A 13265-nucleotide genomic window follows, 5' to 3' on the forward strand; every position below is an offset into this window, starting at 1 on the left:
GCCTTAGCCACATGAGTTTAGTCCGCAATCGCCGTTCTAAAATATATTAGAATATATTTAAACATCAAATATAACGCTGTTATTATATGTAAATATATACCTTAAAAGTAACATCAATAAATATATGATATGCATATATGTATATAAATATAACAATAACAAAAATATATTTAGTAATATCAGTGGAGTTTGTTATATGTATATAATATATGTTTTAGAACATATTCGGTTTAGGTGGTGTTTTACCATAATATGTTTTCGTCGTAGTTTTAGTATTCGGTATTCCTTAATCATTTCCATTGTCGAAAATAAGGCAAATGCGTAACCAAAATTACTGGAACGCAATCTAATTGACATTGAACTGATCATTGAAAATGGGATATTTATTAACCTAGGTATAAATTGAGGAAACTTAACCGAAAATTTTACACCTGATATCCGGGAGAAAATATATAACAAATCAACCCAAGAGAACTGCTTTATGTTGTTTCCGGGTTATCGAGAATTTAAGTTTGCTCGGTATGCAAAACGACTGTGGTAGTATTCCTGCTGAAATCACGATAGGTAGGTAGATCGAATGATACCATAGCGGTTTCCTGCTGAGCGGCGCGTGTTGCTGGTTTGCGGTATAGGGTACGGGGACTGTCGAAGGATATAGCCTGATAACAAAGTATAATTTAATTATAGTTATGTTTTGTTATGGTTGTTCCTGTACCTGGGTTGGACGTCTGTAGGTGGAGGTGAAGCTGGTTTCGCAGACATTACGGGAAGGAGTGGTTCTAATCGGGCGACGTTTAGGGCGACGGCAGAAGAGGTACCTATTAAAATGTTGACGGAAAACGCGGCTGACGAAATAGAGAGCAATAGGGTTGACGCAGGAGTTCAAGAAGCTGTAAAGGTATAAGTTTAGTTGTTGCTGTAGATTATTGTTGGTGTGATTTTTACCTTAAGCAGAAACCGATGATTTTGAGAACGTGCCAGAAGTCGTTGTAATTTTGGTGAGAGTAAGGGTTGAAATGGAACCAGATCATGAACAAGTGGTAGGGAAAGAAGCAGACGAAGAACACTGGAATTGAAAATAACTTTTAGAAGAGTTTTACGTTATTTACTTTTGTACTTACTGAAGACGAAAGCCAAAACCATGCGGGCGACGTTCCTGCGGGCCTTAGCCTGAGCAGCGCTCTGACCTTGGATCTCGCCGGGCATCTGCTTGGTGCTAGCATTCAACTTCTTGGCCATGAGGATGTAGAAGATGGATATGATAATGAGCGGTAGGATGTAGTAGATGATGGCTTTAGCGGCGACGCTGTACTTGGCGTAGGTGTCTCTATAAGGAGTGTCGGGAAAAGGGGTACAGACCTTTATAGAAGAATTATTGACCGGGACGTCGATGACGGTGGCGAAGATCGCGTCGGGTAGAGCGAGGAGGATCGCCAATACCCAGATGGAAATAGCGGTGCCAACGGAAAAAGGGCGAGTCTGCAACAGATCGCAGCATATCGGAGAAACGTTCCATTCGAGAAAGCATATATCGTACCTGAAGCCGACGCAAGGGATTCACAATAACGCAGTATCTTTCAGCGGAAAGTGCCGTTAAGGTGAACACGGAGACCCCGACGGAGACGTCTTTCCCGGTTTCCGATATCTTGCACACCGCGACTCCCCAAGGCCAGGAAGCAAGGGTGTAAATAATAGAGGTGAAGGGGACGCAGGTCGTGATGACGAGCAAATCAGCTAAAGCAAGCGAAAGGATGTAGCTGAAACGATAGCAGATTATCAGTAAAGGCTGTGTCTGCAATTCAAAGTCGTTACATACGTGTTGGGAACGTTTCTCATAGCGCGATGCTTGACGAAAATGATGACCAAAGTCCCATTTCCCAAAACCCCAACCACGAAAATAATGAAAAACACTACGGGTACTATGTAGGTTTCCGGCCTGTAGGCGTAAGGAGTGTAAGAGTCTTCAGTATCGGTATCCGAAAGCTTCTTCAAGCTGGTCATGTTGTTGAGGAACTCCATCGCTGAAACATCAATCAAAACATAAAAGAAAGAGCGTTCATTGATTAATCGTGCTACGCGAACGGTACAAGAGGGGATTTCCGAACACGGGACAAACTCCACATCCATAAATCTCCGTAGGAGACTCCTGTCCCCGCATGATCGATAAATACACGTTAAATGAATTTAAATTATTTAAACATTAATTTACCTGCAGCTCAAATATATTACAATAATAAACAATTTTATTTATTTTCATTTAAATTCCACTTGGAGACTTGAAAGGGCTAAGTGAACTAGATTGAGTTTATGCAAAAATACCAAAAAAAAAATGAAAAAAATGAACGGTGACGCAAAGTAATATCAGTTGATCCGCGTTGAATATTCAAGTCGCGATTTTTCCTTAATACCCCATTACATTTTCATCCCTTCGTTACTCCGCAGATACAAGGTTTTACGAGCATGTTTGTAGAGCTTGCAAAATATGCATGCGATAGTGCACAGGCAGAGAAACGCTGGTGAGAAGAGCAGAATAAGAAAAAAAAAACAATAGAAAGAGCAACTATTCGAGAGAAATGTAGCATAAAATGTTTTAATATCGTTTCGAGCTCGGAGCGGTTTCAATCTGTCCTCGATGAATAAAAGATGAAAACCCAAAGAAGAGCAGCCGATTAAGAGGCGCAAACCATTTGGAAAATAACATGATTTCGAGGCTAAACTCTTCACTTTCACAATATTTGGACTGATTTAGATGGATGTGCGTTTTATCATTATAAGGGGCTTAGTGTATTTGGGCAAACTTTTCGTAGGGCTGTTTTGAAATTTTCGAAGCGAAATCCGACCGGAGCTCCGCGTTCCTTGGGAATTGATGATCGTCTCAGTTTTACCTGAGAATAGGAATTATGACCCACCTGAACAATTAGTTTAAAGTTACTGTTTTCCTCTATAGGCTCATTATAATTGGCAATTTGATAACAACCGCAATTTACGTCGTTTCAAGTATTGATTAAATAGACTTTGTATATATAAATATAATAAACTTCTTAATAATATATCGACGTTCCAAGTAATAAAATATACAATATCCACTAATTGACTTGGGAATTATAAATATTTATTTAATATTTAATGACCTTTCTCTAGGCTGTAGCGCATCGTCGTAAAATCTGGAGTAAATCGCGACCTGCCCTCGGGAAACAATTTGAAAACCTGCCAAGGCACGTTAGACACGTCAATTTAGATTAGCCATGAAAATATATGCTAAAATGCAGCGCCCCAGATAAATCCGTTTACCACGAATAATGATAATATGCAAAGGTTAAACGGACAAATTCGAAGGGAACAAACAAAAAAAAAACGAACTCGAACAGGGATAAAGAGACAAAAGAAAATAAAGAAAAGATTGAATTCGATTAGGGCAAGTATGCAAATCGGTTTTTCTCTATGGGAATCCATAATAACGAGCTTCGCATCGCTATGAAAGTCTAGGTTTTCCTCAGGCAATATTTTCTTAGTCGAAACATAATTAATTTAAACTTGTTTGCTCGGAACTTGCCACAAGAAACCCTTTATATTGCTGCCAGAGAATGAAGTAAAACGGAAGTAACCAAATCGCTGTGTTTGCTGCGTTATGTTTTACGAAGAAGTTCGGAAATTAATTAATTTACAGAACGCCTATTGCCGCACTTGATGTTTGACAGTTCACTAAACTTAAGCAACTCATATCGCAGATTTGCAACTCTGGACATATATAATTCCAGTGTAATTGAAAGGAAGTGTTAGATTAACAAACCTTAGCACTACTTAGTAATCAGAATACATGAAAAGATGAAAAAATAAGTCAACATTTCCATTAGAGAATCTTGAAGATTTATAGTAAATTGAATGTCTTAATAATTTCGTAACTTTAAATATGAAACAGTGTATATATTTTTTTGAAAGTGTAACCATTTCTTGAAAATACTGGTACCAGTATATGGTCGACGAGGGAAGAAGTAAAGAGAAAAGGAATTCATCTTGAACGATTTAAAATTCAACGGCAAATCATGGCAAGCAACGATGTGTCAATTTCGCTAACGAAATTTGCATACATATTGCGTAATATAAAAGGAATCCTTTGGCCCTGCATATATGCAAAAGTGGTCTTCCGAAGCACACGAAAAAAAAAGAAATAATCAAACACGAATCCGTTTTCAGGAAACTCCTCGAACTTAATTCGCGCTCGTTACAAATGAAACTGCATATTTCTTCTGACGTGAGGAAAAGGGTCGCATCGAGAGAGGATATTACTGGAGCACATGAGAGAGAGAAAAAATATATAAGAAGAAGGAATCGGTAAGTGTGGGAGGACCGATTTATGGGGATCAGGAGTGGTGGCGTAGTCGGAAGGACGGTGGATCGAGGAAGAAATAAAGATCTGGTGCCGGGATAAATGAACCGTAATGGTTGCTATCCACGAACGGCGATAAAAGCAATTCGCTGGGCTTAATTGCCTGAGGTGTAATGTTGCATTGTTCGGCCTGGGAAATGGGCTGCAATCTGCGCTTTCCACTGCAATCGAACATCTGAGAAAAGTTGAAATTGATTCCCTGCTGCAAGAAAAGTCATGCAGCACTTTGCTGCTATGATCCCACTGGTACAATAATATGTCTGTATAGAAGAGCAAAAGCGCAGCGGATTTGGACGAAATTAATATCCTTTGTGCAGTGCCGTCGAGGATATTGGATACTCTTGTAGCTGTAGCCAAATTGCTCATAATATTTAAAAGCCTCGCACAGGATGAGCCAATATCGGAAACGGATAGAAAAGAAACGAGAACAAAAAAAAATTGATAAATAGGAGAGAAGGTTGATGGAACTGCACTGATAAAACCTACAGGCATCACGCTTATTAACGCAAATATTGATCAAACGAACGTCGTTCCTTTTGGCCCAGAGATGAAAGCGATAAATTTCGCATGAAAACTAATGACTTTTGCATTGCTAACGAACTAAATTGATTATTACAGTTGTAAATTAGTTATAGTGCTGGCTATAACTAATTTCGATATTCATTATTTGCTAAATTCGGACTATTTCTAAACGTATAAACCCAATTTAATCCATTAGAAGTGCTTTCAAACAGTAACTAAACAATTATTACTAAATATGCAAGGAATGTTGTCGGAGTTTCATATATACAAGCATTTTTTTGCGCTTCGCTATTTCCGCTTTGGAACTACTCTTGATGTTTGCTAAAACGATTTTTTTCGGGAAAGAAACTATGTTTCCATATGTTCCCGTCACAAAAGCGGCAAGTTCAGAGCCACATTTTTTGATTGCTTTGTGCGCGAGACAAAAGCAGTAGAAAATAGAGGAACGCGCGCGTCCGGAATTCATCCTTACGTAAAAGAGCGGTAATTCTTTTTTTCATGGAAAACTATTCTTTTAACAACATTTCCGATTTTAATTAATATTTAATAAATTTATTATTTTTAAATATTTAATAACTTATTTTAATTACTCACAAACATATAAATGAAAAAATACAAGTACAAAAATTGAAAAATCAAATTAAAAACTTTAATTTTTGTTTTGTTATATCACAAACAAGATGTATGTGATTTTGTAAAATTGCTGTATGTAATTAATGTCGTTTCATGTAGATAGAAAATTTTCCGGTGCTGTCTTGAAATGATTACTTCCGTGATTGATGCTTCACCGAAAATGTGGCAGATGCGCCGGGTTTTCTCCAATGGTAATTGAATTCAACGCCACTCCAAATGTATACAATAATCATTTATTTTGTAATCAGTGACGACTGTCCAGATTCGTATAATTACCGTATTCATTAACCTATTATATTCCTACAATTAAATCAACTTAACAATTGAGAAATATGAACACACTCATATACAAAATCTATATCAAATCTAACTTCCGGACTTACGAACAAAATTCTAAAAGCTTTAACTTGTTACATGTCTACATTGAAAAGTATTTCTAAATAAGTATTTTTTTTTTCATTTTAATAATTTTTTCAAATTTATGCAGTCAGTAATATGGAATTTAACATATATAAAAGTAAAAACCATGATAAAGTGTGGGAAAATAAGTATATTTTGAATTTTTTTAAATTCTCCCGACGTTCGTAAGTTCCTTGGAACGGAACTAGTTCGTAAGTCGGAGGATACCTGTATTCAGAAAAATAACAATATTTTGTCTAAATATAAAAAAGCTGCAATTTACATGAAATATTTGGAATATGCATTTTTGTATGTTTTCCATAAATTTTAGTTATTTTTTTAATTGCTGACATATGTTTTTATTACGTAATCATTAATAAATTGTTGATAGAAGTTTATTGCGCTGTAGACAGTAATTAATAGCTAGAATTGTATATAAACTATATATATATATAGAAAAAGGTGGCGGAAGCGACGGGTACGCTCTAATGATAATTAAATTTCACGCCTCTGCGAACGTCTTCAACAGTTATTTATTGCACGTTGCCGGTATTGTCGAACAAACAATTAGTATATTAATTAAAGTGCAGCATCGTTCAATTATCGAGTAGGAGAAACGCGGAGGGAGATGGATGAGCAAAAAAAAAATCTGATTGTTCGTAAAGCCACTCATGCAGTTACAAATTAATTAATCTTTGAGGAGTCCTAATTATTTCCTGTTTCCAAGAATACAAACAGATAAAACCAAATAGCAGCAACAATTTGATGAATAAAATAAAAATGGAACGATTTCTTTTTTTTTTTCTTTAACTTCTCGGTTTGCTGTTGCTGCTGCGGCCATTTGATCCAAGCTCATATTAATTAATTCCCGGAGCTACTAATTTACGACTGTTTATTTGCACTTGATTTCGATGTGCAAATAATGTACGCAGCCGAGAACACACAGGCTCGGGTTTCGATGAAATTAATTAGAACCCACTGCCAAAGACAACATAAAAATAAATTATTTAAATACAAACAAGAGGAAAAAAACAGACTTATAGAATAATAGTGGAGTTTTATATATTAACTTGAAATATTGAAATACAGTAGAACCTCACTTAATGAGCATTTCGCTTAATGAGCAAAATTAATTGTAAGGAAAATGACTCGCTTAACGAGCGACGTTTTGCATAACGAGTAACGATGAGAAGAGAAGTCCCGGATTGCGTGCCTGTTACATCATTTTTAAAACTTGTGTACACATATTATGTGTATTTTTGAACTAGTAAAAATTTTGGATTAAACTCATTAAGCTCTGTATTATAATTGTTTCATGAAACACTTAAGAAAATAATATTTTATACTAGATTTTAACATGAAAAAGGTTTTAATCTTTGTAATAATTACACAATATCAGTAAATTATGAAATATGAATAATAAATTACAATATGGAAAATAATATTTTCAGTATTAAAAATAAAAGAACGTTAGTATTAAAAATAACATAATTTTTTTTTTTTTAAATCAAATCAAACTTTAAATTTATTCCTATATCATATAATTTCAGCAAACAAGTTTTACGTGATTATATCGAATGCAACTGTGATTTATTTTGTATTTCGTTATAAAAGTTCAATTTATTCCACGTACTCTGGGAAATGACTTTCGTGCGACGGCTCGCAACACTTGTAATTGAGAAATGAACAGACGGAAGACCCGACGAGCGAAAATGTACAACAAACAAAACAGAAACAGAAGTAGAGAGAGAGAAAAAAAAGAAGTAATAAAGTACAGAAACAAACAGCGACTTGACAAAAGCGTAGCGTCGCATCCAGAATACCAAAAAACCCCATTCCATTTCGCTTCCAATATAAAGAAAATTCCTGAAAATTTAATGAATTATATTCCATCAAACAAGCGGTCATAAACAATTCAACGTTAAAAAAAAACGCGTTGTAAAAATCTATTTCGCACTTGTCTTTTTTTCTCTCTCTCTGTTATTATTGGTTTTTGTTTTTGGAATTAATGTAAACGTCAGCCCGTTGAAAATATTGATTCTCATCCACTTTATATTATATTTTTTTTGTTTGTTTTCCGCAACCACAAATTCAATCAACGAAAACCAACGTTTCTTTTATTTCATTTTATTTTATATATTTATTTATATTATTCCCCTTGAGAAAACTGAGTCGAAACAGATCAATCTAATTAGAAATCTATAAATAATTGAACACAAAGCGTTCCTTGATGTAAAATTCTATTGAAATGTTCTCATTTACACAAACGTGAAATAAATAAAGCCGCGTATTATATCCGATTTCCCAATTTGTAGAGGATTTACTCACTGATTCATTATGCCATGGAAATAGTTATTATTATTTAATATTGCTGAAAATCTCCTATATATTGATATAGAAATTTATTTACTGTCTTTTTTTTTGTTTGTTAGTTGGTTGGATTTGGGTTTTGTTTTTGGTGATTGCTTTGTATTAATTCTATATTGCATTACAAATTTGCATATCTGCGCAAATAATAATAATAATAGCATTTCAAACAAATAACGGTTATTTTATAAAACTGGTATTAAAGTTTTAATTAAAACAGAATTATAAAAAACAATAATATTAATAATTACATCAAACATAAAATAATAATGATATAATTGCAAATTTACATATTTGCAAAATATATTAAGTTTTATTTAACACAATTATGAATAAAATTGTTAATAATATTTTATTTATTATTTTCTTGCTGAAATATTCCAAAGGTACAATTTTAATGATCATCAGTTTTATGAAGTTTTATTCCGGTTCTGGTATTAATTAAAGCATATTCCGCAAATTTCAGTTTTCTTTCATTCTGCAAGGATAACGAGCTTTCATTATTATTATTTTTTTTTAATTTGTTTTCGGTATTTTTATGAATTTCTCAACAACCCCTTAAGACAATTACATCATCGAAAGTTGAATATCTCACCTTTCCAACGAGCCTACAGGCATCTTCGTATTGCAGCCGAGTCACCTGCTATGAGTTGTAGAAATTGAAAACAAAAGTGAATTGAGTTTACCTAAATCTGGTGTTAATAACTCGAAAACTAATGAACTTTTTTTTTGATTTTATTGCATAATCACATGCATGCAAGCGTTGCGCAAATATTGACAAGTTCAGCATATTGACTTTCCGCCAAGTCGATGGACAATGACAGTGTTAAGAATATCAGCAGATACACAAAGGGAATAGTTGAAGTTAACAAGACGGCAGCCAACCAACAAATAACAGAAGAATATATGGTAAAAACTTCCACCAAAAAAAAACAAATTAATGCTAAATATTTCCCAAGTAATTAAATTTAAAAAGGGCTATAGATAATTAAAAAGCGTTTAATCAATGTTATAAATTAAATATGAATTAAAGCTATTGGATTCAGAAATCATTGTTAACTGATTGTAAATTTGAAACTTGAAGAAACAAAGTTCTCTACATTTGAATGCGATGTTAAAGTGTAATAATATGTTTCATGTTGGACCTGGGACATTGTAGTAAACAGACTGTGCAGAATCCATTGCAGAAGGATTCTCGAATGACGCGAAACTTTTGCATAATTGCGTCTGCAACAGCTCTCATAACTCGTCCGAGTGACGGTCAATTAAAAGTGCCGCAATTAGTGTCGTCCGTGTGATTTATGACATGAAACGAAATGGAGCCGTGTCCATTTATGAGAATAAAAAAAAATGAATGAATAAACAAAGGGAGAAAAACAATAGACAGACAAGTTTGATTTAATTGATTGTTATTGAAGGGATGATTGTGATGCAAATCTGCTTAAATATTTCTGTCTCGGTTGGAATGTCATGAAATTGGCGATAAACCGATTATCCGAACGGCGGGCATTGATTGAGATTTAGTGCATCCGACGTAAGCCTCAAACGTCAAGAAACAAAGCGAACGCATTATTCGTGCCCACCCCTAATTACAGGAAAGACTCGATGTCAACCGTTATACTCAGTTATTATTATTATTTGTTCGACAGGCTGGAAATATGTGACGAGCATTTCTATTCGTCTACGCTGCAAACCGTATTTGGAAATGCAATATGTAGCAACAATTGTTGCGAAACCGGACAAAAAAATTGTATATGAATGAAGTGAATGCGAGTGTGCAATGCAATTCATATCATCATTGCATAATTGCAAGTCGGGGCTCCGACAGCATCTCGTTTCGATCGCGCATCCAATTTGTAAACACGATATTTGAAAAAATATCTATAGGTTTATATGATTGCTATCAGTAACGCTGGGAGATGTAATCAATATGCATATTTTTTCTAGAATAAATATTGAATTGGCTTATCCTTGCATTCATTGAAAAAGTACGCATTTTCCGACAGGTCTTGATTGAAAAGTAAATTAAATCTGAAATCTGATTCTTATTAGATTCCTGTTGAGCAAAAACATGATTCCAATACGTTTGAATAACATTTTTCATATATTCCTAACGTTGAAGACAAAAAAAAAACTATTGATTTCTATAATTTCAATTGTCACAAATCTTTTTATGAATTTATTGGAAATAATTGAAAAAATGTAATTTATCCTTTGTAATCTAAATGAAATAAATGAGTTTAGCACAATTTTTTTACAGGAAATTCTTATATTTTATATAAACAAACATTTGTTTGCAAAACTAAAAATAATATGAATACAAAAAAGTTATGAAACTAAAATTTCTTCATTAAAAACAATAAAATTCTTTTGAATGATTTCAATGCAATTGTGCTAAGTTATTGAGATTTTGCAAATTTCGTTCCGGCGCGGAGATTGCATTGAATTTCCTGTTTTTGAAATGGGCAATAATGTTGAACAGTTTACTGGATGGATGTAGGAGGAGGATAATGAAGGAAAATAGAAAAGGGTCGCGCGCGCGGATCAACAGCGTACATTATGTGGAAAATATAAAGGGCTTGAAGTTTTTCAATTAAAGGATAATAACGGTAACCGCAACCGAAACAAAAATATATAAAAAAAATTAAGGGCAAAATATGAAGAGGAGCGCATTATAAATTAAACCCTACTTTATTATTATTGCTACGTTTTAAAAATTAATTAATTTCCATAGAATGTATCATTATTATATAATATGTTTGTTTTTTGTAACTTTTTTCCACTATTTTCTTTTTTATCCTTAGGCTATTAATGAAAGAAAAAACTACGTTCCTTTGGCACGTAATAGGACTATTCTTCATTCGGTTAGGACCAAAAGAAGCAAAGACAAATTTATGTCTTTTTTTATATATTTCCAGTTATTTCTTCTTCTACTGAAACCGTGTGCAATTATTATCCTTTTCAAATACTAGGATTCCTTACGAGTTACAGATGCTTTATTTTTCAATATTGGAAATCCATTGAAATGGTATTAACATACAAATTGTGCGAAAATTTCCACCGCCCGAGGAGAATGTAATTTATATATAAAAAGAGGGCGTTCTTGAGATCGATGGTACACTTATCCTCTTCGACGGAGACGATAAATCCGAGAAAGTATTTCTATTTTATAGATACATATTTTTTTTGTTTTTTTTTTCACTTCCTTTGTGTTTCGATCTTGGAAAATTTTGCTTTGAATGCTTTCAAAAAAAAATAATTACAGTAACGAGTTTCTCGATGCTACACAGATAAACTTATCCGCCGGTTAATTTCCGCTGGGGAAACACCGTTTATTGCATTCGCCCGGATAAGTCATTAAATTCATTTCCATGAGGATCTGATATAATCGGATCAAAGGGTTGCCGATAACTAAGTTTAATTAAGACCAACTATATATATTATTTCAATGCGAGCAGTTGTAGGGTTTGAAAATTGCGCGGAAAAAGTTAGTAATTAATCCAATGAATGGATGCAGTCTGAATTGAGTGCTCGATTTAACTTTAAACTTTTCGAACAGTTCAATCATGCATAATTGTAAATGAAATACAATATAATACGGAATAGATTTTGATTAAAGGCAACTTTTGTAAATGAATGACGAAGCTCTATTTATTCTTGTTATTAAATTAAGTTGTAATTAAGTCTTTCATTCCACGAAATTACAATTAATATATTAATTGGATTTAAACTTCAACATTTTTATGAAAATTTTTTCTTATTTAATTATTATATTTTTATATTATATTATTAGAATTTAAAATTATTTCAATTTATAAAGTTTAAAAAATATTTTGTGAAGAAAGTAAAATTTTCGAATAATTGTTAATTTTTGTAATTATAAATTTTTATTAAAAATGATTTTATAATAATATAATAAATTTTGAAGATAAAAGTGTTTAAAAGTAATTTGTGGAAAGAATGAGTTAATATTTTTTTGAGCTTTGCTTTGCCATTCGTCTGTATAAAGCAATTTGTTTGTTAGGCAAACATAGCGTGATATATAGGCGTTAAATATTACATAAATCGCATAAATAATCGGATTTATCGGATGGAGCGTGAAATGGATTACGGCAAATTATTTTTTTTTATCTTAATAGAATAATGCGTGCATTGGATATGGAAATTGTCCTACCTTGTCGGATGATCGGCGAAGCGATGCGGAGGACTCCGGCGTTCGGTGTGATCGGTGGAAGCGCCGGGTCGCTTGTGAGGTCCAGATCTGAAGCGTTGGTGGTACTTGCTGGATCGCTGCTGGTGGTGGTTGCGCGATAACTGACGGACAAAAACATCCTGCAAGGAATTGTCAATGCGAATGCAGGACATCCTCCTGTTGCGGGCATGTCATTTGGAAACTCCTTACACGTCCCCTCTTTTTCCCACCCCCGGATCCCTGAAATCCCGAAAGAAAACTAGCAGCAAGCAAACAACTGTTTGAATTTCCCGCCGTCCGCGGTTTGATCCGATTGGTTGCCAGGCGTCCCTGTTCCAGCCCCCTTGGTTGGATTATTTTTATATTTGCAAAACCAGCCAACAACAATCTAAAACGAGACTCGCGCTCCCATTGGTCCAGCAGTCCATCATCAAAGACATATGTGCTTTTTCCTGTCCAACATGTGCAACCACCTAGGATAGATCTACTGCTCGGATCTCTATCATTGATTCATCCACGATTAACTGCATTTCCCTCTCCCAACAAACGCGAAACTTATTGATCTTTACGAAATGATTTTTTTAATAATCACTGTTTTTAATACCACACACTCACATCAAATAACCTTTGACATTTTCGAAATCTCATCTTGGATAAATAAAAGTACTTAACCCAGATATTTACGAAGAAAAATCTACAAAAAGAAAATAGAACAAATTATTTTTTAATTGCAAAAGTTGCTTTAACTCATTAGAAACACTGTAC

The 13265-nt window shown here is 33.9% G+C and overlaps 1 protein-coding gene across 1 annotated transcript; it reads right to left on the reverse strand.

Moving 5' to 3' along the window:
* Nucleotides 1–12740, reverse strand: LOC108564925 (neuropeptide CCHamide-2 receptor-like; the record flags this gene model as incomplete). Its single annotated transcript, XM_017924126.1, is given in 7 exon segments — nucleotides 1–659; nucleotides 716–890; nucleotides 946–1066; nucleotides 1122–1479; nucleotides 1538–1757; nucleotides 1817–2021; nucleotides 12483–12740. Coding segments are annotated over 7 exon segments (1440 nt in total).
* Between the last annotated feature and the right edge of the window lie 525 nt (nucleotides 12741–13265).

This window comes from Nicrophorus vespilloides, unplaced genomic scaffold (assembly GCF_001412225.1).
Source record: "Nicrophorus vespilloides isolate i.1.1-1 unplaced genomic scaffold, Nicve_v1.0, whole genome shotgun sequence".
NCBI classification, from domain to species: domain Eukaryota; kingdom Metazoa; phylum Arthropoda; class Insecta; order Coleoptera; family Silphidae; genus Nicrophorus; species Nicrophorus vespilloides.